At 39.6% G+C, this 27,828-nt stretch overlaps 1 protein-coding gene and 2 long non-coding RNA genes across 9 annotated transcripts; 1 reads left to right on the forward strand and 2 right to left on the reverse strand.

Annotated features, from left to right (window-relative positions):
* aralar1 (calcium-binding mitochondrial carrier protein aralar1) lies at positions 1-26,213 on the reverse strand. Of its 5 annotated transcripts, none has more exons than XM_022845494.2 (12): positions 17,437-19,393; positions 16,766-16,819; positions 13,494-13,702; positions 13,097-13,286; positions 12,496-12,672; positions 11,920-12,222; positions 11,557-11,710; positions 11,199-11,329; positions 10,778-10,858; positions 10,192-10,471; positions 9,259-9,659; positions 1-441 (listed from the first exon to the last, which is right to left on the reverse strand). In XM_022845494.2, the coding sequence occupies exons 1-11, from the start codon at positions 17,449-17,451 to the stop codon at positions 9,262-9,264; spliced, it is 1,992 nt and encodes a 663-aa protein (XP_022701229.1). In that variant the 5' UTR covers positions 17,452-19,393; the 3' UTR covers positions 1-441; positions 9,259-9,261. The 5 variants fall into 5 exon arrangements, with proteins under 5 accessions (XP_022701229.1, XP_022701228.1, XP_022701230.1 ...); XM_022845493.2 differs by lacking the exon at positions 1-441 and adding an exon at positions 6,727-8,767 and having other exon boundaries at positions 17,437-19,392; XM_022845495.2 differs by lacking the exons at positions 1-441; positions 17,437-19,393 and adding an exon at positions 22,091-26,213 and having other exon boundaries at positions 6,727-9,659.
* Positions 19,734-22,063, reverse strand: LOC147752550 (uncharacterized). Of its 2 annotated transcripts, none has more exons than XR_015313739.1 (3): positions 21,748-22,063; positions 20,979-21,035; positions 19,734-20,139 (listed from the first exon to the last, which is right to left on the reverse strand). It is a non-coding gene; the product is annotated as an uncharacterized LOC147752550 (long non-coding RNA). The 2 variants fall into 2 exon arrangements; XR_015313740.1 differs by having other exon boundaries at positions 21,705-21,903.
* LOC111267322 (uncharacterized) lies at positions 21,779-27,828 on the forward strand. 2 transcript variants are annotated; one of them, XR_002684526.2, is made up of 4 exons: positions 21,779-21,917; positions 26,250-26,315; positions 26,954-27,092; positions 27,629-27,828. It is a non-coding gene; the product is annotated as an uncharacterized LOC111267322 (long non-coding RNA). The 2 variants fall into 2 exon arrangements; XR_002684527.2 differs by having other exon boundaries at positions 26,968-27,092.

The raw sequence follows: 27,828 nt of genomic DNA on the forward strand, positions 1-27,828 counted from the left end.
TTAACCGTTGCAATTGATGCTTTTAGGGCATATATTCTATTTATTGAAATGATTAAGAGAAGCCGGTAATTGCAACGAAGACACAATCGTATTTCGATATTTGGATATACATATAAATATATACTGTCCAAAGAAAATTGTTTAATATATATATATATACAGACTACGATACCTAAGTTAAGACAAACTCAACGTAACGGACATGCGTTCATCCGCTACTCCCTGTACAATACGAAAGCTATTTTTTCCTACAACGAAACAGCGAACTTATCGTGGCAAACGACAATATGTCGTTTTCAGCAACAATCAGGTATTGCATAATCTCTACATGCTGGATTATAAATATCCTGTGCCACTCCAAATTGACGGTGCTCCCGGTTGCAGATTTCTATGCGGCTGCATAGAAGCAGGTTTTAGTATAGCACACGGGTAAATTTACAACTGAAAAAGAACATTGAGGATTTGAGGTAATCAGTGACTTCTAAAAGTACATTTCTAATGATCTATCCTTTAATCACAGTGCTAGTGAAGGAAAAGTAGCATGTACAATGTTACGGTTGTTCACAAAGACCTCAGGTATGTATGGCAAAACAGATGCCCTGCGAGGGTAGTAAAACCAAAATATTCTATTGGCTTTGGTTGTTACTTCATTTTCTAAAAAATGAAATAGTCTGAGTTTTCTTACAAAAATTTTTCATCAGAAACGGAAAACCAAGTCACAGAAACGATCGCTGATTTGCGTACGCTTCAGAAGGTAAGCTTACTGCTGGAAATCTGTGTCTGAGTTTTCGGTCAAAGGTCACGTTCTGGATGTGATGTCCAGTAGAAAAGATAAACTACCATTATAATTTTTCAAGATAAGTGGACACATCACTTAAGAAGTATTTGCATGTCCTACGAACGGTTGAAGAATCGTGGTTAGCTAAAATATCCGAAGGAAAATCGTATCCTTTTTAACGGTGGCTAATACATCCAGCCCGAAGCATAGAATGAGAAACAGAGTCAAAGTCTTTGAAATAATTTATGCAAAATAAAATGTACAGATAAATCGAAAAATAATAAAAAGATGCGTATTGTGTTCTGCTATCCAATAGTCTAGTATTGTAGTTCTATCTTTCACTGTACAAACACGCATTGCTTGTCAAATTCAATGGGTTTTTTCTTGGCTTTAATGCTGGCCAACAAAATCCCCATCGCCAAATGATGATAAGTGAGACACGGGCGGATCCTCAAAGCTGTCGATATTCGGCGACGACGATGTGACTATCGGTGCTTGCTTTTAATCCACCACAAAAAAGACATCAGCGTTCACGACTTCTGCCGCCAGTGTTCTTTGAAGCCTACCAGTTGAAGAACAATGAAGATATTTTTGTTAAAGTCTGCTACTCACAGGTTAGACAGATGCTCGTCATAGTTTTTTGTCTCAGATCGTTGATAAACATTTACTTGTCTGAAGTTGCGCTACCAGTCTATCATCATGAGTGTGTATGTCTACTTCGAGGCCGTCAATCAGGTAGAGCAATAGAGCAAGTAAGTTGCAGTTCTCAGGTATAACATTATGTCGTGGGCGACCTCCAACAAAACAATGTTTTTAGGATATATCCGACGAATATTCACGTGGAAAGGGTACCTTTTTGTTACAGGACCATAGAAATTTAAAATTTGTTGAGTACATCTTGTTATACAACTGGGTTCCTTTTTAATCTAATACAACAAATTAAGTCCTACAGCTACAATTTCCTACAACTGGTATATAAGATTCAACTAATTGAAAAAACGATTTTAGATATCATTGGTCATACCGTATTATCTGTGTCATTATGTACCATCGCGTCAAAATTCCGATGATAGGTGCACACTCCTAAGCCTGACTAGAGCACGGTATTGTAATCAGGACAATGCGTACACTTATATTGACGGCTTCGCTAAGCGAGTAGACTGTAGCATCAAGCCTCTTGCCGTATGTCTGCTGGTACTCAGTCATCAGTTTCATAAAATAATGATTACTACTAGCTCAAATGTTTAAGCTTACCTATATTGGGTGGGGTTTGCCCAGTTAAAAGCAGTGTGAACGAGGAATAACTTTTAAAAGAAACGGACTGAGATAGGTTAATTTCTTAAACACTACATTGATCCGTCTGCCACGTTTCTCGTAGCCTTTCATAGCTATATTTACATTATTTCTACCCCAAAAAAGAGCACGTAATTAAAAGGCAGAGTACAAAACAAAAAACATTGCTTATAGGCAAAGAGTTTATCTGCTGCAGGCACACTTTACAGTGTAAAAAGTTTTGGTGTAAATTGTCAAGCAATAAAAAAAAATCAAAAACAAGCAAGACTAACGTCTTGCTGTTTGTTGGAGTATTGACCGAAACGTCGAACTGGCCAATCATTGTGACCCTTCCTATATACCTAATACTATCCAGCCACGTTTGGGAACCTAGTATATATATATATATATATATAGCTAAACACGATGTTTAAGCAGTGATTGTTGAAAGACCGCCAAAACTGCATGAATGTAAATACAAAATAAAAAACAGTGTGCAGGGCCAAGTAGGGCTGCTTACTGAGCATATGACGATTAGATCTCGAAATAAAAAATACCATCGACACGTCGATACTATACATACGTATGTATTCTGTGCTCCATTAATCGTATTCACTACCGTATTATGCGCTAGTACGATGAAGCGGTCTTAAAGCATATGTGTACTCGCAATTACCAAAACATCAACATACGAATCTAGTTCAGCCATAAGAAACTTTCTTTGAGGCATGCAAAATAGACAAAAAGGAATGGCAAAAACGGAGACGAACTAGGAAATAGTTTTTTCTTCGGAGATTTTGTGTTCGGAAGGGCCATTAAAACAACTTTTCTACTATCTTCAAGATACCAATATAGCCCGCATCTGGAATAGCTCGTAAGGTCTCATATGGCAGAATATCAGAGATGGCTCTAGCTTTACAAAAACACACTACTAAAGAATAGATTGCTTCTTACTGAACACTCACTGAACTTTCAATAAATTTAACAATAAATTTTTATAGTGTAGACAAAATGGAAACATTTACGTTGAATCGACAGTACTGCAAATACCTGTCTGCGCAATTTGTTCTAAAAGTCAATTTTTGTTAATACTATTAACATGGAAATTTGCTATAAGTGCATTAAATTGTTCTTTATATGATTCATAACAAATGTCAGTCCTTTCAAATTGACACAACGCCTGAGCCTGAACTTCATTTCGCTACTGTAAAACATAACTGATGTTTAGTAGTATCTTAGTTATATTAATTCGTTATATTAATTAAGTCGCCCCCATTTATATAAAAGCACCTCATACATTCAGTACTTGCTACGTGCACGGTATTACCAAATAAGGCGCTTAAGCAGTGTTATTATGTTGTGAAATGAAAAAGCCTAGCAAACTTAGTTTGTATTGGCTAGAAATTTGTTCGTTTTCATTTTGCATAGCTAGGGTATTTGTTTTTGATGATCGTACGGTGTCTTTTTTGTGTGTTGTCTATGAGCCTACATTGTATGATGACACCTTCACACCGAGTACGAAAATCTGCCTACCGAAAGCTGTTTAACTGAGACAGTTCTTTTTCCGTAGCTTGAACATGAATGAACGATGGACCGAGTGGTTCTTAAGTCAGTTAATGGTTTCATGCACCGTCATGAAACGGCTTCTATCACTGTTTTTTTAGCTATATCAAAACGGCCCTGTTTATTCACGTATTATAACAATAAATTCTGTCATCTCTCCATATCGTCAGTTATTAGTAAGCCTGAACAGAATAGACCACCGCAAACTCCGAAGGCGAAAGTGATGCGTGAGTCTTGCAACTGTTTCCACTACATTTTCCTACATATAAGAAGTCACTAGATCAGGAACCCGATCTGTCAGGATTCGATATCGTCAGCCAGTACGAGTTTAAATGCTTCTTACACAATGTCAGTCGAGCCAAAAGGAATTATAATATTACCCTGCTGCAAAAAACTCCATTCTTTAGAATGTTTTTTGCGTCGTCGATTTGCCTTGCATATAAAAAGTGGAAGTTATTGTTGCCATTTCAAGTTTCTTATTCACATCTAGCAGCCTAGTGTCGACCTTTATAAACAGGACTACGGGCTGATAAAAAAGGATCAATGATATTCCTCCAGTCAAACTAACTGCTCGCTTAATTGATACTAGAAACTGAATGACATTCCGTAATCGGCCGATTTTTCACTTTTTTATATATTTCAGATTACTCCAATAAAGATACGCAGCGGGTTAGCAATTTTCTAAGAAATACATGGAAAAAATTATATATTGAATTTAATTTGTTATGTCGAGTACTACGGCATACGGGCCGAATAGTTGAGAAGACCGTTTTTTGGCCTGCCTGATTGTTTTTAGCGAATTTTTTGTCTAACAATACTACACGACACAGTTTAACAAAGAATCGGATACGGTAAATCGGGTGAGGTTAATTAATAAGATAAGCTGATAATTGTGATACAGCTATGGGCGGAGAATTTCTAATTGTACAACTGTCTGGATGCTGCTATCGCAGAACTGAGTCAGCTTTTTAACTTACGAAAACTAACCTAAACCATAACCCAAATGGTAACTGAATCGAATGGAACGATGCGGACCCTTCAAATTATACTCATGTGATATTCAAATATTAATTACAACTTCTAGGAAACGGAAAAAGGTTTAGATCAACTTTCCTTACAGATTTAAATGCAACAATATTTACTCGTAGTAGAAGATTCGTGAAATTTTTCAATTAATTTCGGTTTACCAGATTCGGGTTTCTCTTCGTTTCCATTTTATACAGTCTACCCCCTCCGTCCTACACTAGGTATCGTTTAAATGAGATGCCCGCGATACATGAACAGGCACCGAATGTCAAATATTTCTTATCTGAAACATTCCCAAGAAGAAGCCCTACCTCTTCGAACCTATTCCTTTAATCCGATCAAGCCAAAGTTTTTACATGTTCCTTGCCTACTGACATTGCAGCAAATTAATTTAGCGGAAGAGCCGCTGAATAAATAGTGTATCCAAATGTTGTTTTATCAACGTGTAATATATTATCAAGAAATACGCTTAGGAATTAGCCCGGGTTTCTTTTACCAATACGACTCGGCAGCGCAAATCTTTAATTCGTGTCACTTTCGTTTAAGTTCAGTTTCGATTTGGGGGTCGCCTGTAAATAGCCCTGCTATAACGTTCGGCAACGCTGGATTAAAGTCGTAAACACCATTAAAATACATGACAAATGTTACCGTGTGGCACTGATATGGAGCGTCAGTTGGCGCTTCCACTTAAATAAATTCGAATAGATTTAGGCGCATCGAGAAAACAGTCCTATTTTTAGCAGATCTTGATGTTCTCATGCAACTGTCTGGGACTTTGAGCAGTTTATACATATTTTACCTAGCTTAAGATTTTTTTTTTATATTTCATAATAACAATTATTGTTGTAAATATATTTACGATCTAAAGCGGATAGACCAGCTAAGAAAGATGTAATAGTCCGTTGAGTTTTTGTTCAATTACAAATAACTGATACTAATTTGATTAGATTATCATGAAATATACCATCAGATAGTCTGAGAGCTGGTATAAGTTTATCCTGGAACAATTGATTACGTTTGAAGATTCTAAGATACAATTTAATAGAAATAATTCATTAGAGCATTGATCATAATCAGCCCAACTAGCTAAGGCCGTAAGTAATTATGTTCGATAACTTCGATGCATCACCGTAAGGGGCGTTTTTTTTTGCCCTAAAATATTATTCTTCTGCAAAATATTCTAGTAAAAAGTGCAAACTGCCATTGGTGTCAGCCTGAAAATCGTCCCCTTTCAGTTGAAGGACCACATTTTGTTTGGTGCAAAAAAGTGCGTATAGAATAAATTACCGACATATTTCAAGGTCAAGAACTAGTATCATAAAGATCATATAAAGGTATGTCAATTGAGGAAAATAGCCATGGCGGGAGCTATTGCCTTTATGATGTTACAAGAAATTGTGATTAAACTGCTTCAAATTGTAAATTTAATATCCGTTTAATAATCACATTCGTAAGAGTCGCTCCACGAAAATGCGGTATCCAGATATGAACAAATTTCGGCTTATTAATGTACTGTCGTTCCCTAATTGGAAAATTGGTGACAGTCCATAAGCGTTCGCCTGTAAGCGTTCGATCTGCGACGGCCAATTTTTGTATCACTTACAGCGAGCGTTCAGTTTCATTAACGGATATCGTGTATTCCTTCAAGGAACTATTTTTCAGGCATGGTTTCAACTTTATCTCTCGTACTGCTGAGCTGCTTCGAATAATCCAAGTACCAATATTGTCTTCTGTTATACACAGTACGCCATTAGTAGTACAGAACGCGTTACCCGTCGATGTTTGCATATAACAGCTGTCATTCCTCCTTAATCTCTTTCTATCCTATCCTGTGTATATATCTAATAGTTAGATAAAAAAAAATTGGTATTGCATTGCAGTACCGGTGATCTCAGGCTCAGGTTCGCCTGTTGAACAACTTTCGTGCCAGCTTATAGCGTTACCACCATTTGCATCTAATTCATTAATTACCACACGTGGTTATCTACCTAAGAACATTTTTGCCGTCAGAGTCATAGTTTTGCGACATAGTTATTAACTTTAATCTCTTTTTCTACTTCCACCACACCGCAATATAACACTGCGCGTCACTCTGGTCAGACCAGACGCCAGTATAACGAACATAAATTTATTAAGACAGCTTTTCTATATGTATATATATATAAATATTTTTTTTAAAACTCACTTTAGTCTATTTTGTTTTTATATTATGGTATCGTATATTAATCGTAATACAATGTCTACATTTTGTAATTTCTAATAATAATTCTGTACGTTTGTTTTGAACGCCATCGTAATTCCTTCTAGATTGAAGGAGGTGGGGGAAGCGTTCGACCAGCTCCATATTTCGCCGTAAAGTTCGCAACTATTAATATGGTTCGTTCGTTTGCCGCATGCACTTTAATTTATCCGTATAACAATAATAACGCTCTTCATAACTATCGATCTCTCTTTTGTTGTCTTCGTGAATTTTTCATTTGACATAGGCAGTATTATGTATCGTCTATCTCTATATATAAAGTACAAGTATATCAACTGTATTCAAACATACAGCCAGTCTCATCTTCTGTCGTCACTACCGTGTTTTGCATAACGGTGACTCGGTGCTTTTTTTTTATAGTTAGGCGTACTGAATGCCTACCATGCCATGTGTGAAAATGGGGCAGTTGTGTGAAACGGAGGATTGTATTATTCGAGTCGAGCTATTCATTTGTCCAGAGCGCTAACGGGACGTCCCATTGCCACAATCGCCGTTGTGTCAAGGTTCCGCGGCTTTATCGAGACAAATGTATGTCTGTTGCCATGGCAAAGACAACCCAGTAACTCCAAACTTGTCAATTTCCTAAAAATGTCTACATTACACTCATATCAAACTCTAGTCAAACTTTCTAGTTCACTCATCGGTCATTTGATTCTTGTATCATTGAAAAGATTGTGAGAGTCGAGACAGATTAGATGGCACCGAGTACACCTACAACGCATGACTCGAAACAAAGTGGCAACGACTAACACCTTGTTTGTATAATGGATGATCCGTTTGAATGAGAGGTATATACGAAACCTCGTTCATTTTATTTATAGTGAGTCGCCCGGTACAAATATGTTGCGTACTTCTTAATCGCGTTCAATGGTGAACGATCATTCATTAAAAAAAAGCAATCAATTTTCTAGAAGTTAATCCCATATCGTCACATCGGAAGTATACGACACACAAAGTTCACGGTTCCTTGATACCAGGAACCAGTGCAAAAACGCTTCCAAATGACATACACTTGTTTCTAAAGCAGTAATTATAGCATTCCTGGTACAACACCCCCAGCAATCCCCCCTGTCGATATACAGATATAAGAAGCACCCGCAGAAACGAATTTATTCCGCCGCTCAAAAAAGCAATGGTTTTCAACTTTTTTCTGAAACTGCACAGTTTATCGTTAGTCATTTGCCATTGTTACTGCCTCCTTTTCCACATATAAACCTCAGATACATGTATGAGAATGTAAGAAAATTCATTCATACTAGTAATTCTACCAAGTAACGGGAAGGCTATACCTGAGGGAAGTATATTCATAACGTACCGTAGTAATGTAAAAACATGTCTATGGTGAACTTCTTTTACGTCAGTCTCGTCGTCTCGGGTACTTGTATCAACCAGTAAATAACCGGTTTCAACATGCGTTTGAGTTGAAACCGGTTATTTACTGGTTGACACAAGTGTGTATATATATATATATATATATATATATATCGGTGTAAATGGGTTCATATAAAATCTTTTCGGTGCAACATTTCTTCTCTACACTTCCGTAACAACAAGCAACATGGTTTTCTTGTATCAATGTCCTCACAAATTGGAGCCACCACTGCGTAAGGTGGCCTCGTGACAACGTGACCCGGTTGTGAAGGTACAAGAAGTAATGCGATGGATGAAAGGAAAGCTGAATGCTATAATTGTTTTTGGCGAGAGCTACCTGTTGTAACAATCGGCGTATATTCGCATTGCAAACAGTATCTTATTCGAAGAATAGGCATGGGGAATATCGCTTGGGGAAGGTTCGCTGTACTACAAATGAAGAGGATATTAGGAGAAGCTCGTTGAACGCCTCAAACCTGTCTCAAACCATATCATGCCTGCAAACAATAATATAATCAATTATTTGTCTCATTAGAGAGGTAGTAGGTTCACGAGTCTGTGTGGAACGACACCGAGGTTGAATTGTGTATACGCAATGGAGTACACGTACTGCAGTCCACCCTCACAAAATCAGATATTGTTGTAACTGGCATGGAAACAGCGCACTGTTAAAATCCGGGATTTTTCACTCATGCAGTCGTTACAAAACAAAGAATAGACGAACAACATTTCCGTACAGTGCTTGACTATCTTGAAGATAGAAAGGTGTCTCCGAGGTGGCTTTCCGACGCTTTTTTCGACGATAGACTGTGACAATTCATAAGTTTGTTCCTAGTCAATCTGTGCCTTCTTGCGACGATGGTACATTGAGCCCTTCCAAAAAAAACTTAGTTGGCGGTATTGCTATTCAATTTAGTTGTGGCAGGCCTCATCAGCAGCCGGCAATCTAGACTTGTTTATTATAATAATTACACTCGGGACAACTAACCGCTTAACCGAATTTTGGCAGAAACAAGCCAAACTTTGTTTCGACCCCCCTGAAAGTAGCGAGACCCATTTTATAGCCTCCAATATGGTCGGGGTTGTGTGACATGAGTTTCTCCATCGGAGCGGGCGAGGTCTCGGAACCAGTGGGCCGACGGCCGCCAAAATCGACATAGAAAAGCCGTTGTAGAACTTCATAGGTTAGCAGAGTAAAGCCAAATTGCGGCGAAGAACGGAACACTCGAGCAGGGCCGCCCTTCCAGAAAGCGCTGAATCCTTCCTCCTTAAAAATCTTGCCGCATGCGTCTATTACGCCAGAATAAGTTGTTTGTCCAGCTCGAGCTGCCACCTGGAGGCGAGTTTTGATTACATCAGCTGGAGTCACTAGATAGGCTGCAGGAACACCTGTAATAGGAAACAGAACTGGAATCTAGCAACAGGTCGAGACATAGGAAAACAATCGGACCCGATATACCGATATATCATATACTATATAAAGCGAAAGTCTTTCGAAGAGACTATACTTTTACCTTATTCTACGTGTATAGGGTCTATTCTATATGTATAGCATTTTAATTTATAAATCGTAGTATGTCGGTGATGAGTAGCAGTAGTAGGAGCGTTAATCTTCGCAAGAAAAACCACATGAATGATAGTAATTCTTCTTCCTTGAAAAGGCCATAAACGAAGCATTGCAGTTATCTTCATCGGTTCACTTTGATTAGATCAACTTTGATTAGATCAGCACAAATTTGTTCAAGGAGCAATCATACTGATTATGACAACAATGTATTGCGACTAACAGGCTAACAGAACTGCTGGCTAATTTATTCTTTTCATAAAGTTTTTGTAAGCACTTTAATTCAAAGCTGCAATTTCCAACCGTTTTCCTGGCTGTTTGTCTGTAATTACGATTAAATATAAATGTAAGGTTAACCTGCAATAAAGGCCGATCCCAGAAGACTTAAAGGCGAGTTGCGGCCTTCATCGTCCTGAGTTTTGAGCTTCATATGGGCGTATACTGGGAAATAAATTGCAGAGAATGGAACGTCCCGAAGAAAGCAGGCACGCGAACCCTTGTATAAACCGGTAAGACCCAAGTCCCGGATAACCCCAAGTGCTGACACTTTGTGACCACCGGCTATTTCACCCGCCACCTGCAAACGGATCTTAACGATCTCTAATGGATTTGTGAACATCACCTGTGATCCGCCAGCCTGAAATCACAGCAGCGGGTCAAAAGGTGATTAAGATGGCATTGATAGATAGAAGCGCGCTACTGAAACGTCTCCAACCCTGCGCCTATTCTATAAACGCAGAAGTGTTTCTCTGTGTTATATTTTAAATAGTAACTCAATTCACAACATCATGACATTTACTGTGCTATGTGAATCTTATTCTTTACATTTCCACATATACAGGCTGCGGGGACAGGAGGTGTGATGATAAACTATTACATAGTGTATAATGGATCAGAGTAGACCTTAATGTCTTACGGACCCCATGTAGATAAGCAAACCTACCATAGCTCCAGCGAGAATTTCTGCCCAGAACGGAATGTTGCCTTTTTCGTCTGTAAATTTGTCTCGAACTAAGTCGTTCATCTGGATAAGTTGAATAAGGTAGAGCATATAGAAAATGAACAGTCTTCGTTAGTTCATGACAAAAATTATTAATATACATTTAACTGTAAAATTATTCAGCTTCTCTAAAATAAAGTTCGATAATCGATCATTCATTTCAGTGTATCCGGAAACCGCCTACAGACTCTGATTGGTGTGAGTCGACCCTAGGCTATTTAAGACAAAACGGCTGATTAGTCCTTCTGCGCTACGGTTCCAAGCCAACGTAGGTATAGATCTACTTATACAAAAACCACATGGCCTAAATATCCATTTTCTGATATTTTTGGCCAGCCAATACTCAATATAAATGCTATCTTACCGTAAGTTTAATGGCTTTTTCGGGTGCAACTCCGACGAGCTGAGGAAGCAGGCCGCGGTAGAAGCCAAAAAGACCTTCGTGCCGAAGTACCTTCTTAGCACAGTCCAAACTATTTCTGTACATAATTTCACCTAAAAGGTAAGTGCACAATTATACAATTTAATTGGAATATGTAGCTCATATTCAAAGTCGGCGAGGGTTTGTTTGACGTAAAAACGGCGCATCTGTAAAGAGTTATGTATTTACCCTAAAATAACATTCGACCTTGACCCTCAATGAAACAACGAAAATACTATGATTATTATTATATAACTATTTTGTTAGTTGATTAGTTTTGATACAACCGTATAGTACTGACCGACAATTGAGCCGGTTCTCTGGTTCTGCATTCGTGTTTTGACCAGGTCGATTGGATACACCACAGTGGCTCCGCACGCACCGGCGATCGAACCCAACAAGAAGCGATATGTGCTCTCTAAAACTTGGATTCCGATGCCGCGGTCCTCCGGTTTCTATCGGTGATGCAAAATTTCCACGGAAACAGACAAGAGAACAGTCCGAAGAGCAGCAAACATTTGAAGAAAAACATTGTGTAAAATTCAGAGACTTTCTGAAATTAAATCATTCCTACAGCCATTCAGTGCACGCAACTCGCTCGAGAGGAAATGAAAACAAAAATGTAAGTGAAATTTGCCTAAACTCATGTAGCCACTTAACATACCTCCACAGCCTTGACCTCTGCAATCGGTCGGAGTAGAACCGCCCGCGTTGGTCTGTACGGGGCGACCTTTTCCAGATCGCTATAAGTGATTCGCCCACTGCTGTTGCTTAGGAAGCTACAAAGGTTGAACAGGATATCAATTTCAAGCGGGGTCATATGAGACATTTGAGCAGATGTGGCGGCAAACTCCTCCCTTGTCATCTCAGTACGAGTGTCACCCTTAGTAAAATGCAGGTAAATTTTCTTTACAAGCTCCATATTATTCAGTAATGAGCAGAAGGCCATAAAGTAAGGGAATGACACCTGCACGCAAAAGATAAAGAAAACGCATAGAGAAGCACGTTACAATCATAAGCATCTCTGCAGATCTAGCATCAAGCCAAAACCTGTGAAAGTAGTTGCCTACGATACTATGGTTTATGGTCAATAAAGCGTATCAATTTGAAATATTATTAATGCAAGCTGAAAGGTGAAATGCACGCGGTAATAGGCGGAGACTGAAGTACCATTCAATGCATTGACGTAGAGTCCGACTTAATGGCGAATCGGCTAAAATCAATGAAAATGTAAGCTCACCTTATGGCCTCCATGTTCGGAAGCGGCAACTGCAACCAGGTTTTTCTTGACATTTTCAGAAAGTAGATGAGACTTGCAACTAAGCATAATGTCAGTAAAGTCCATCGAAGTGATGGCACCAGTCTTTTTTGGGTCATATTTTTTGAACGCTTGCACGGCGTGTTCTTCGTGAAAATCCTACCAACGAAACGCATTAAAGTTAATACACAACACAAATTGCAAATAGTCGATCTCAGGGATTTTTATGCAGTAACGTCCGCTGCTACGAGAGTAACTAGAACTACGATTTTTAAAGAAACCAACTAATATTGCAAGTGCGATAAATGTGGGATACGGGTCTGAGGAGTACATGAGAAGCTAACGTTCTATGAATGCTATGAAGCTAAAGTTCTATGAATGAATTTCAGATCCTCATTAATAACACACAATGATTAAACATATAATAGGAAACATTCTGACCTTAGTATGTTTAGATATATAGTTGCCTGACCAGTGTACCTCAGAGATTACGCAACATCCTTCCCGCAAATCGAGTTGTCTAGATTCAATACACACTAACGACTAGTTCTAAGTTTTATAAATTTAGCCAGGTATAACTTACCTGGAGAACCTGCGAAAATTCAGCGTATGTTACTGTCCTTTTACGGTCCCCGCCAAAGTGAAGTACGACAAAATCGGAACTGAAATCAAATGGGATTTTTTCGTGTAGAGTGGTATGCTTAATGACCTGTTCGAACTCATTTTCAGTAATATGGCCCGAACCGTCCGTGTCGAATAGCTGGAACGCCGTCCTAAAATATTAAATGATTTATGTAATTAATCCACTTGCATACATGGCATTTTCATTCGTTATGGCCGTTACCAGATAGAATGCAAGACTTATATATTCGTAGAACGATGATAAGAAGAGTAGCCTGCAAACTGCCAAGGTACATTAAGCTTGCGTACTTTTCATATACCTTTCACATACATGCACAAATATATTGACCAATACTAACCTGTATATTGCTTCAGGGTGACATAACAGTCCTTCATACGCCTCAAACTCACGGAATGAGATGAGGCCATCTTTCGAAGTGTCGAGAATGTTCCCCAGTAAGGTAAGACTCTTCGGATTTGCGTTCGATTCAGGTAGAAATCCCAGATATCGCACTACGAAGTCATTTGCTGTCATATATCGCTCACCTTTCTGTTCTACAGAGGCATACTGCACGGGTATCATGCAAGCAAAAAACGTGTTTATAATCATCGAGTACATTAGTGTACACACAGAACTCATACAGTATTGCCTACTACACAGCAGAACAGTTTCGCTTTAACAAAATAGTCACATCCCTCTATCTATCTAAATTGTAAATCTAAACATCTAAATTGTGCGCAACAATTAATAGGAAAACAAACACTAATGTTTAATCTTTGCTAATTGTTAATAACACAATATTCCCAATAATAGAATTACTATATATAACAGTTTAAAACACTACGTCCTAAATGCTGTATAAATCTGGTTAAGTTTATAAACCCAATTTAAGCGATTTTTTAAAGGTGGCACCAGAACGCAACGAGTGGCCTCATAACTATCACAATTCCCCCCGCGTCTGGAGCACCTACATGTATCGTCATGTTCGTAGAAACCCGGTTTTCTCCAGAATCTGTGGTGGAACTGACGACATGCCTCTTTAATCGGTTCGTCCCTTCCCACTCGTTGTTGCTTATCGCATCCCAAAAACAAGGGAATCCATATCGATCTTTACAAATTTTTACTCCCAGTTTTAAAGGCTGGCCTTCAGGGCTTTGGTTGCTGGAGCCTCAAAGCGACGACGTAGATCCTTGGATGGCAGTGACAAATGGACTACGAGATATGCGAGGTAAGTTCGGATCGCTATATGTAGTGTTAACACTTCTTTCAGGAAGGAGGCTTTGACAGGATCCGATTGTCGAGGTTCTTCACCGTCAGATCCTTTTAATTGATGGAAACTACTTTGGTACAAAATAAGCTAAAAGCGGTTGCGAGGGGCGAGTGATGAGGCGGTTTGATTGTCCTGCAGCCAATATTGAATTCCTGCAACTTTCGATGACGGGCACAATGAAACTTTTGCCGTTTGCGGAGAAGAGCAACCCCCATGACAGAAACTGGTAGCATAGGGAAGATGAAACTCGGTGAGATGCAAGGCGTCAATAGCCACTCTCCTGCCCTTCATTACTCCACACTGTTCAGGCTTACGGTCAATCTCAAGTGCGTGACTGTCGCATGGAGCCGTGCTAAGGCTTGCCGCACTTGGACCTGTTTGACTCCTATATCACTATTTCGTTTGCATACAAGATAATTGCGCTAATTTCCTCGGCCTTTTTATTTGATCAGGGAAGCCCTTCAGCAAGGTGAAGAATAAGAATAGAATTAGGTTGTTAAATAGTGCCATCCAGCACAATGCCAACACGTCGGCGCACATGAGATGCTCATTGCATACATTCTCTGTACCGACATCTTTCCACCTGTGTAGGCTCTCAAGATTTTGCATTAATTCCTCGACTCTGAAATTTTAATTTTCTTTTAGGATTGAGATCCCCTCTATACATGCTACAACGAAAAAGGTATCGCTCGTGAAAACTAAATAACTTGAGGAGTTATTTATACGGGCCAAGAACCACAGAGCATATTGCCGAGCTGCTATGGTCGTTCCGCATCGGCAAGCAAACGGGTTTCCAGCTTTTAAAATATTGCTATCTTTGTGAAGGATACGTTTTTCGACAGATTTATTCACGCAGAGACCAAAGGGTAGGGTTTAGAAGCATCTTAGCCCTCAGGCAAGGGTGCAAATGTGGTTGAGGTATGACCTGTGTTTCCGTGAAGGACAGAGAACCTGTACTGTAGATTCAAAAATTTTAATTGGATGTGCTGAAACTTATTTGAAATACTATTGCTGGTTGTATTCGGCATAAATATATTGATAACCGAACTTCTTGCATGTTTTAGGAAGGCCAATGTCAAGGTAGGACCGCAATACGCGCACGTATCTTGAAGAGTTGTAGGAACTCGAGCTCGGTTTGAGACGAGTTTGAGGCAGAATGGCGAGTTCCTCCAACGATACATACGTTGATTTCGAATTATTCGGCCGAACCTAGACTGTTATGAGAGATTTAAGCTCCAACTACGTAAGGCAATGACATTATTTTCCGCTAGGTACGGCCTGAGGTCGCCTATCATATAACTGTAGAGAAGAGAACGGCCTGGTCCGTTATTCTTCAGTAGACAGAATGGAAACATGGTTATCTCAAAGGGATAGTTGTCCAAGTTTCGTTAGACCGAAAATATCTATGCTGTTCAAATTTTCGGGGGATAGCGGCGTCGGAGTTTTAGTCCTCTCTTAATTTACTGTGCAATCTTTGTTTCCTCGAGGTCCAGCATTGCTGCAAACTTCCGTGATCGTCCTTATTGCGGTTATGCATAATGTCCTATACTACTGTTCGCCTCGGTGCTGCCTTTTTCATCGGCGGTACTTGCAGCAATTTCACCTTGACTCATTTTTTTTGAAGCTGACCCGGTTGCCGGAACGTTTGGTTGTGGGAGTTGAACTGGCTGAGTTTGATGTCCAAGCTCCCTCGTGTTATTGTCATCGACGACCTTTAAGTGAACACCTAATGTTTAATAGGATCTGTTACATTAGTCGATACTTATAATCACTACGTACAGACTCAGTGGCTATATTTGTTATTTACACCTTGCATTTTCTTGTGTAAGCTTATTTCTCTCACGAACGTCATTTTATACCAGTAAGAAGCCAGCGCGTCAAAAGAGGTGAGCCTATATAGAGCAGATGTGGGCAGAAAAGATTACGTCAGGCCTATATTTATTTAGGTTAATGTTAGCAATAATATTGTTGCTTCCGCGTGATCTACAGATGTGAAAAGGTCAAAACATTTTCACGATTCATTGCGGCTGCTGACTACAGCTGTGAATCCCTTCGATAGCTTACCATCAAACGGGAACAATCGGAAGTCAAATGCGAGTACATATATATGTCTTCGTTGTATTCTATGGTAATGGTAAACAAGGATGCGGTTATTTGTTCTATTTGATTTATTGATACGTCATTGCCCGTTTAATAGATAGAAGCCGCGTAGACAACTTGACATTTGTATTTACGAATAAACTAATACTGCAAAAACGCACTTGGTATATAGAATTGAGACTCCGCGCCAACATTCGAAATATACATATATGAACTAAACTTATCTGACTCACTTAGTGCAACGCGTGGACGCTACATACCTTATTAAAAATATCCCTCAGTCGGTTACTGTCCGCTCGTCGAATATACTGGGCCTGTAATTGGCGTAAAAAGTTTACAGAAACAACGTAAAGCTTTCATACGAGTTCAGTGACTACGCAAACATGAACACGCTGTGCTATCTGTCATTTAAAAAAAAAAAAAGAAATAAAGGCACACAAAATACTGGTAATTTTCGTTGTTATTGCAGGAAGTATAGTTCATCACAAAAAAAGGTTATAGTACCGTTAGTTAACTGAGACGAAATACAGTAAGAAAACTATGTGTATTAAGACATTTTTTCACATGACTATATTACATGGTAAACTTAGTTCCGAGTACCCTCCATGCTCATTTCAGGCAGTTGCTTTTAGGCTCGTATGTTAATAATACAACGAACAAATGTAATAACAGTGCAACAAAGGTGTAACAAAGTGCGACTCCAATATTATGGAGTCGTATATTGATATCTCGGCTGTTCTAGAGCAAAAAATTGAAAGACGTCGCCGTTTCATCATTCAGTCATTTTGCCATCAAGTCGTTGAGTAGATCATGCAACGTACAGCGGACTCTTGGACGCTTATGCTTGATCAAGTGCCCTGAATTTACTGTAATTCTAACGCTAGCTACGACCTGTACTCTATGAATGTGTCATCCTGGCTCATTGGCCTACCTGCCCTGAAAACATCCTTGTTTTCAATTTTTTACTGCAGCGCACTATCACAAGCTTCCGTGTCAGCGGCGATTCGACGTTACCGGTTCTTCTTAATAATATTCCTTTTTCTATAAATCACAGTTTGCTATTTTCATTTGAAAAAGCAAACCTGGTTACGGGCAATAATTTTGGTAAAGGTCTCAAAAATCAGTTGAGTTTGATGTGTATTCTATTTAGCCCGCCCTCTCTCCGTTGACAAATAAGCTAAAAGAGACCACTCAGCGAAGCATTCCTTCGCGTTGAATATTACAAAGCGTTTTCTCTCGAGACGTGCTACATCACGCGCATACCACGCTATAGATCTGCACATCACTGTTTAATAAACGTCTACTTGATGCTTATAAGTATATATATTTGTGATGTTGTGCTATGTGATGACATGCATTGAAACATCTGTCCGTCGCGGACTATCGAATGCAATAGAGACGTTCAGCGCGAGCGGCGGGAAATAATTTGCGTGGAAATCGATGATGTGTTTTATTCGGGTATTTATACAGGATTAAACCAAGTGTCAAAGTAAACTATTAACTTCGAAAAACCGTAAACTGTATCTCGACGGAGGATTTGTTACTTATGCAACATAAGAAAGTTTTTTAAGTCCGATGCGGAAGTTCAGAATTATCCGGCTTTATCTGAAAATCTTTTGGCCAAATAACAAAAAAGTGCAATAAAATTCTAGAACGTATGCAAAAATGATTGGAATATATATACAGTCACTCAATGTGTTCTGGTTAGTTCTGAGATTTACAATTTCATAGTGTTTGTTTTATCAACAGATGGTCTTTCAATTGTCACTCGATGTCTAACATTTCATAGGTTGCGTCCGGCACCGCGAAGGTACAGACTTCAAGTAAGAGTCGAACTCTATTTCTATATTTCTATGTATGTGGTCTATTCCTACACATAAGAAAGGCCTGCGCTTGTAAGTAATTATCTCACAATTATGCTTTCCTTCTGCATCTCTCCGGGAAGCGACATCTTTTTCTTAAAAAACAATCTTTTTTTGGATGAAGCTCAGCGCAACTCGTTTAAGAGGCACCGACCTCAGGCAGCTACAATCACCCAAAATATATATATATATATATATTTTTTTTTATATATATAAATTTTATAGTGAGCGACTTCATTAGAAAAGGACGAATAAAGATCAGACATATACTAAAACTGGCTAACTATTGTATAGGAAGTCGACCATCAGCACTCCCAGCTACCATACATATTTCTGCCCAAGCTGTATTTCGTTTTTTTAATATAATTGCTTTTGATGACAGTCTAATTTACTTTTTCTTGAAGCTTATTAAAATATTTCTCAGAATAATATACACATTATTATTATTATATTTCGATTCGTGAACAGTTCGTTATCATCGCCCCTTGGAATTTCAGGCATTCATACAAATATCGAAACTAAATCCCTCTTTATAATACTGGCGCACAGAAAACCATTCCTCTGTATAATAAGCTTTGTTTTCTTTTACTAAGCTATTCGTCGTCTTCGCAAACTACTTGTCCCTTCATAGTGCGTGTCCTCAATGACGTCATCACGTGTCCAGCACGTAGAAATTTAACAAACACAAGCGATGCCTATCCGCCATTCAACTTTTAAGCGTGATGATTCTTGCCGCCAACAATGAAACAGCTATTGCTTAGTTCAGCTTGCGGCATGACAGCAAAATGTTGGTGCTACCCACAGAGCTTCCAGCCAGCAACCCTTTTCGTTTCTAACTCCTCGGCGGCATTCACTGTAATCACAATCTTATCATCATACTGCGTACAAAATCCTGTAGACGAGCCGTATCTTACCGCGGCATCGATCTATCATCTAATCACGAGGGAGGTATATATTCACTGCCGTGGTGTTATCTTTGCGCGGCGGTGGGAACGAATAGTTTTCCTGCAAGAGCTTTTACAAAAAGTTGTTTTAACAAAAAAATATAGCAAGTATAACATTAATTATTACTCCTTTGTTTTTAACCGGCGCTAACAGTGACTTGTTTGGTAAAGTTAAGGGTATGAAAAATGAAACGTACAGAATTAGAGCTTTACGTTAGAATGATGTGGCTAAGAGTTAGTCCTCTTGGTTCGCCGATTCATTGGCACAGCTGATGATAAACTGACCAGTTTGTTTTGTTTGGCTATTTGTACTATGCAGAGTGGTACAGCGTACTCCTTATTAAATCAATAATGCATATCAAATAAGATCAGGTCAGTCAACGTGTGCTGTATTGATGAACTTAAACCAAAGACAGTTTACCAAGTGTTAATTATTTTATCGTTTATTGATAAGAATCTTTGTGAAGTCAAATAACATATTAGCGACATCGTACTGAGTAACGAATAACGTATTCGACATCAATCTAGGGACAATTTTTTGTTCTTAGTGCACCTTGTTACAAATCATATTACGCCATTTAGTATATGCACATATTGAGAAGGTCAGGCATACAGACGAAGACGAACACAAGTTCTTTTTGAAACAGAGAACGGCCTTTTCGGTGAATGACGTTGGCGACTTTCGTAGGATGCTACCATATATGTATATTCTGGTCGGCATCGTAGGTAACTGCTATTGTTGTTTTCGAAGTTGAACGCTGTTGCAATTTAAGTCACCCCTGGATATTGCAAATCTGACGTACGCCTTTCATCTGTCACTTCACACATCTAGCGCAAAGCGGTATATTCACAAAACAAAAAAATAAATAAAACTTAAACCGGTAAACTCAAAAACATACGCTCTTTTTGCGAAAGAGCGAGAAAAAGAAACTCCATAATTGCATTGGGAAATCGGAAAAACTTCAAGGATGCATTGTATTTTTTTAACCATACAGAGTATGACAGCAGAGGGCATTGTCATTTACCCACAATAAATGGAACCGATATCCTTCGAAGCGGTCAAATACCGCACGCATAGGAAGGTGAAAGAACCACGAAACAGTTGTCAGCTACGTCACCAGGGGGTAGGAAACGCTCACCGCTTTTTATAATATTGTACCATTAGTGAGGCAGTATCAATGACAGCATAAAATAAAAATAACAAACGTCTATCAAATACAGTGGAAAAAATCTTTTGTTAACGGCCTCTCCTAACGATCGGCATATTGTTGCCGCTGAACGTCAACGAATCGTCACGTATTAAATTAACGTTTACGATTTCTGTGCTTGTAAAATATGAGCTAAGTGCGTCAAAATACAAGCAAGTCGGTGAGTTAGTGTAATGACCAATAATGACGATATATGAACGGTGTTAACCTCTTAACGTTGTGCCATGAATGATAACGTTATTAGTGAGCGCGTAAGTAGTGGTCTTTCAGGCACATAAGAAGCTCTCTGAGAGAAACCGGACAGATTTTCTTTTTAGCGGGATATATCACTGTTTCTCGATTCGAGTGTTCGATTAAAGAAAGCAAGTGTGAAAAAAGCCAATTTTTGATAGTAGACTATATTTCAGTCAGTTTAAGGCAGGTGTTGACGTCTTTGGTCGAAATGAAAATACCATATACCTCGCATTGAGACTCCAAAATCAGGGACAGTGCTCCTCTCTTCAACTGGGCTCTCAGCTGGTGGACGAAATATGTAAACAAAAAAGACAATAGGTAAAATAGTTTACGGGGCAAGGTATCATTTTGTCAACGGTTTTTCTTCTCTTTGAGCAGTACTTCATGACTTAAAACGATCACCTGAAAAAAATACTACTGATTTATAAAACTGTGTTCTCTTCGTAATACGAAAACCACTACAGAACTACAAACATTGTTTTATTTGACTTTTTAAACGGTTATTGCAGAACAATAGTTCAAACAATAATTGGAAAATTTCAAGTTCACACACACAATACACCTAGGCACACAAAAGAGCGAATTGCGGGATTTTTAGTTGACAAAATTTCAGAACACCCGTTTTTAAGGTAACGGAAGCGGGTTCATCATGCACTGCTATGAGTCATACCACAAGTATCATTGATCCAATGCATCTAATACGTAATTAACTGTGTTAGATCAATCAGTCGGGGTTCACGATGCACTGTTTTTCTAAAACGATTTTCATATGATATGATCTACCGCACGAGGCTGTCACACTTAGACTTTATCGTAAACAATAAGTTTCGTCTGTTGAAATTCAATTCCCTTTCTCAAGCGCGTCTTTCCTTCACATTTTCGTATTTTGCTCTATATATATATATTTACAGAGCGAATAGATTATATATATATAATCATATATGTATGTACCAGCTCAAACACCAAAGTTTTCGCCGTTCCAACATATTTGAACCTTTGAAGTGGTTGATTTGGCATCCTCTACACAACAGTGGCAAACATTCGACGTTTACGGCGTTCTCGTTGTACTTATTGCTCCTGATTTGTGTAATTAGCTCGAACGGTGCATCCGCCATCTATGCCATCAGTTTCATTACCACGGGCGTCATTTGATCGAACAGAACAGTAAGTAACCTTGCTCCCTTCCTTAGTCATTCTATCGTAATTGTCGGCTGAATGAGAAGGACATAATGGGTTTATCTCACTCGCTGTTCTTTCGACATTGCGATCATCGCCCGCCACGCTGACCGCTGCAGCCAGGGTATTGTATGGGTTCTATTATCTATGCGAACTCTTACCTGTTCCATGATGACGTGAATCCTGTCGTTTTATCCTTGTAAAGCAGAAGATGAAAGTCAAGCGATCCAGTTAATTTTCTTGATCTCTATATCGCGCCTGAAGCAGACTCATTCACAGATTTCGACGCTTGATGGTACGGGGGTAGACGGACGAATGTCGTTTGGTAAAGGTACCAGCGCGGCGATGCACTTTTCGGCCGCGAGTATTGCTATTTCCACTTTTTGCGTTATCGTTACTGATATCGTTGACAGATTTTTGATTTCTTGCCCTGTTTGTATCTTATGCCTTTTTGCTGTTTAGACTGCTGGAACTTTCTTGCATACGGGCACGGATCCGAAGTAAACAAAAAATATCTCACCTACACTCTTTAGCGTACTTCTTTCATTAATAGGTTGTACTTCCTCGTAAAAGCTTTTTTCTTCTTGTATTTCGTTCGGGCTGCCGCCGCGCCGCACAGTATTGGCAGAGCGACCTTGCTGCTATATACAGTTACGGTGCAGGCCCTGCAATTGGCGAACCCTGTATTAAGAACCCGCCACTAAGAAATCACTAGTTATACCAACTATGTACGCTAGACAGCACCTGATGAGAATCACAGACTTTTTAGCAACAGTCTTTTCTTCGTCGTTGCCGTTTTTTTTCCGAGACAAACGGTTCGCGCACGAATTTTTTTCCACCTTCAAACTACACTCTTTTCCACAATCAGCACCACTATAAACATCTCTCACGTCGAGGACATAGACCGATACACGGCAAACAGCAGCAGCCTGCCTTCTCTCGGGGCTCGCTTACCCAGGCCTGATGCCTTCTTTTTCGATTAGGCTCACTTCCTTCCTTACAGGAGTGATAACGGTGGCAACGATAGTAATCGTATGGTCGCCAATTTATTTCAGACATCAATAGCCAGCTGTCTGGCACATACAAGATACAAGACTTAACCGTAACACCTATACAGATAGATACACACACGTGCAAACAGAACGACTCAGTCACAGAGTAAACGCCAGCAGTGGTTTTAACACGGTCAGCGGGTGAACATCGAATGCGAGCAGACACAAAGCGGTGGCCCACCACCCTTCGCCGTGACCCTGTCTTCGTCCGCTACACTGCTGCCGTAGACTACCGTTGTCGTTGCGTTTTCCTGTTATCGTGACGGCGGAGCGAAGCGAGACGCGTTTTGTGGCTCTATTAGCCGCGACGGGCGACATCAAGTAATGGAAAGGAGCATTTCGACTGTACCACCTACGGAAGGACTCACACAGAGGCTGCAACAGCAGTCCGGCTTACTAGTAGTTTCACGTCTTGCCCCAGTGACGGCAAGCTGAACAACACCTCTCTCAGAAAGAGATTACGACAAGCGTCACGCGCCACTTTGCCATACGCTTTTCTTTTTAGGCTGAAACAAAAGACACAAATGCATTTAATGCAACTGCCAATCGACTCGTCAGCTTATCCGACGGACAGATCCTGAATCACTAGTTCACATCGGTACCGTCCTTACACTATACTATGGTGTGCATGTAAATCGGCCTAATGCTGGTCTCGATTTTCTGTGACGACCGCATTATGTTTTGCGATTATTTCTCCGTTGACACAGCCGAAGCCTCTATTCGTAACAAACAGCATACGCATACGTCGCAAGTTGTAATCATTGCAATCCAAGCACCATTACTTCGTTTTGTTAAGAGTGATTACTGGACGCAAGCTTGTTCAAATGCTCGATTTATGCCGCTGCATGTACAGCAGCAGCTGGTTTCATGCTGCTGGACGGAGGGCGGTCGTAGCGGGCGTTGTGGTGGCACTGTTCGGGCAACGAGTGTGCGCCAGCGCCCATCCGAACGACGCAACGAATCAACGGGCATTTAAGAAGTACCGCAGCTGACCGGATGAGAACCAACTTTAGAAGTGGTCTGGTTGTTTTCGACGAGCAGCGACAACCAGTGGCGATGTTTGCGTGAAAGTGCAACGCAAGCAAGGACATTACCAAATGCTGAAAAGAACTGTGGCGCTATGGCCGCTACTTGCTTGTTCCTGCAGCGAGCTGCGCAAAAATCACTTACCACGACAGGCAGATCGCTCTGGTATACAGAGTGTGCACCAGCGCCGAAGAGAAGGGCCAGAGACGACAATGCTGTTCCATATTTCTGTTGGCTTGTCCTCGGATGTCCTTCGTGCGTTACACGTGCCTGACATCTGCTGTCGTAGCAGATATTATTAGGCTAAGCTTGGCGAACATTTTCAGGTGGCCACATTCTGTCTCTCGCTAATCCTGTCGTTCCGTTGTGTACTTCTGTTTTCACAAAATTAACCCCTTGGCTAGCCTCCTACTCTTTCTTGCTCTACTCTGAAGGTACCGCGAGATGTTTCACTCACTATAAATGTTGTTAGCACCTCTAATGCTGATTTTGCTTTTTCTCAGTAAACCTCCGCTGTGGTCGTGTTCCATTTTTACGACTACCTCAGATAACAACACCAAAATACATCTGGTAGAAATTCACCCTTCCCTTCGTTAGCTATAGCTTGAATAACACTCCGTTTGTGAAAGCCAGCAGAAAGTCGATCTCTCGAACGGTCGCACCTAGAGCTCAATCAGTGCGCTCACAATTCGCTCCGATTTATGGTATTCCCCTGTACCCCTTTTGGCGTAGTGCTGCTCTGACCGAGTGCGGGATATGGTGCGAGTACGCGCGGCTGGGCAGCAAACCAAAACAATATCGCGTGGCCCAAGTTGAATGAACGCATTTTCTGACGAATAGGCAAAACGGAAATCATTATAACAGCTAGTGCGCTGACAAAGGAGCAACCCAAAGCGGCAGAACAAAAAGAGCGTCAGACGTGGTTATGTGATCCACTATTTGGCGGGAACATTTAAAATAGCAGCGAGTTTTTTTTGTCACAATTTTTAGCCTGCAAATGCCTGAAACGCACTATAGAGAGGGATCATTAATGAACAAAAACATGTATGTACATGATGTTCAGAGAAATACAAGAAACTTTGATACACAGGCAATGGATATGTTCATTAATGCTTATAAAATGTCGTAAAAATAATTACAGGGTACACATATACAACTACGAACTAGAAAGGAAGTGCTTTTTATATAAAAGTTTTCGGACAATGTTTTCTCAAAGATCTCTACAGAAAATCGGCTAAGCTTAGATAGGCAAGGGATATTCACAAAAGAAGCAAGAATAGTAGCGCATGGTATGACGGTATCTCTAATGTAATATTTTCATCAGTGTGTATATGGAACCATCGAAAATGAATACAAACGTAGCTTTGGACGAATGCAAGAAAGTTTTCACTCACGCTTTCAAGCTACTTCCTTTAATAACTAAACAGTCCTAGTAACGATCCTTTAAAATGGTCATGCCATATGTCGTTCGGTTATTCAGATAAAGTACAACTGATTCTCTAAAATGTACTTATATCAAATTGTGTGATACTCAACATAGTTTTTACACCTTACAAGATTAAACCCGTTACTTTTGGGATTAACTATCACATTAGAAAATCTAGTGCTTCGCCATTTTATGGATAACGTCGAAAAGGTTCCAACTACAATTTACTCTAAAATTTAGAAATAGCAGACTGCAATTTATACATACTTGTTTTATGTAAAGTCTATTCTCATCTTTTCCGTTTTACAAAATTCTCTTAAACTATGCCGTAAAATTCATGCTCAGCCTTAATAAATCAAATCATGTGAAAATCAATTCAAAACTAAATTGTAGAAGTAATAGTAAGTATGTAATAATAAATAGTAAACTATTTATTTTTAATATCGTTTATTAATTCACTTAAATAGTTTAAGTTAGCGTAAAGACGAAGAAACACTCGCGTTAAAAGTGAAGGAAATGTAACTTGCCGTGGAATTAAGTTCAATTTACGCTGTTGGCCGTTGGTAAAATTTTTCGCTGAATAATATTTAGAATCGTAAGTGCAGTCGCGAAGACGGACCTGTACACAACCTTTACCTGGTTTGTAATTTCTTTCAAGGCCCGTTTAAATTTCAAGCCCATGGAAATATGGGCGGGTTTCTTAGGATACTAGACAGTCGATCTCTCGGAAGTTCAATCCGCTTTACTGTGTCACATATTCATTTGTACGTCAGCCGGTCATGCCTTTGACTCCAGACATGTGGCATTTTGTTTCAGGTATAATCGTTTACTGATATAACACAAGGAAGTCACTGCAAATACTACACGGCATGAGCGATTATCGTGAGTGTCCTCAGAGCTTCTAAGCGATATTAGAGATTTAATGGATATAATATTCCATCATACTTTCATCTATAATATTGTTAAATTTCATCTGTCCTAGTTTTAGAGCGCCAATACCACACGTATAGCTATAGGTTATACCACGCCACTGCATAACTGTAAGTTTTATTTTTCGTTATTAGTGGCTAATAATAAATTATATGTGAGTATATCCCAGTATTTATTATCATTAGTGCATGTAAACATCTTTCATCTTTGATAATTGTTTTTAAGTTGGCCTTTCTTCTCTCGTAGAACTACTGATGAAAATAGTCGTATCAATCGTGCTACGCGTCGGTTTTTTTTTCTGTGGTTTTCTAACAAACACTATGTTATATATATATAGATAGATATAGTCTGCAGGCAACATCCATCGAGACCTTCCGCAAGTAGGGATTTCGGACTGATTCGGAATCTGAGTATACATTTTCTAGTAGTGAGCTGGTCCACTCCAACACGCCAGTGATAATGTCTGATTAAATATGAAAAAGAGGACGCGTGTTATATAGGATTTTGAAGGGAAGAAGATTAATGACGTTTTAGGTTGTGGCAATGAAAATATATCTGTGTAGTTCTGTATAGCATAAGGCATTTTTTAGTAATACTTTCTCAGGTGTTCTGAGGCGCCTTGGTGCGGCAACTTGTGGTAACAGCTTTTGGCAACAGCCCGGGAGCGCCGGACTGTTGCCAAAAGCCGGAGGACAGAGAGGAGTTTGGCATCCCTGACCATTTACACAGGTAACACCTCGTATAAGCTCGTCGTCGACGTGTTGAGCTTTTGTACGTTTGAGATATTTCATACCCACAAAGAACATCGATAGCTAAGCTTGCAGTAACGTAGGCTAACTAAAATTGATTCATATAACCTACATGTAAAAGGCGCTTAACGAACTATTGTTGGAGCCGTGGGACAATTTAGACGTGAGACACTTGTATGATAAATTCTTAAATAAATCAATTATAACCCATAATGAGAAAGCACTCTAATATGTCTCTATGTAAGATTTAAGGCTCTTAAACCTAGTAATCTCTAAACTTTTAAAGTTATAATTTTGCAATAGTCTATCGGGCAATTGCACCATGCGTATGACGACATGGTGGCTTGGATGGTCAAGCCCCTGGTTGAATGAGGCCAGGGTTCGCCATTTATGAGTACCATGTTCGAGGCCGTTCTTACTTTCACAGCGGTCTACTCTTTTCGAGTGACCCCTACTGGTGATTGATTAATCAATTGGTATTGACACACACATGTGGTGTTTTGTTGTATAATATAGTTATTACAGGTAGTTCCGAGCTGCCACTTCGCTAAATTTAAGCAAGGTGAAAAAAGAAACTGGGAAAGATGACTCCTCAAGACAACGTAAAGCTTTGAATAGAATGTATTGCCTATGCTTACACAATACCATATCGCATACTCCGTACATCTAATTATGACTACCGTGTGTCCCTTGATTGGTTTATGCTAAAAGTATAT

This window comes from Varroa jacobsoni, unplaced genomic scaffold (genome assembly GCF_002532875.2).
Source record: "Varroa jacobsoni isolate VJ856 unplaced genomic scaffold, vjacob_1.0 scaffold_1169, whole genome shotgun sequence".
Taxonomy (NCBI): domain Eukaryota; kingdom Metazoa; phylum Arthropoda; class Arachnida; order Mesostigmata; family Varroidae; genus Varroa; species Varroa jacobsoni.

Excerpts from the sequence above, each read along its gene's own strand:
- aralar1 (XM_022845494.2), bottom strand. Across the intron at positions 13,703-16,765 it reads TGAGGGATATTTTTAATAAG|TATGCCTCTGTAGAACAGAA; the intron begins GTATGTAGCGTC and ends ATACCCGTGCAG. Across the intron at positions 10,472-10,777 it reads AAATTCTCGCTGGAGCTATG|GCTGGCGGATCACAGGTGAT; the intron begins GTAGGTTTGCTT and ends CTGTGATTTCAG.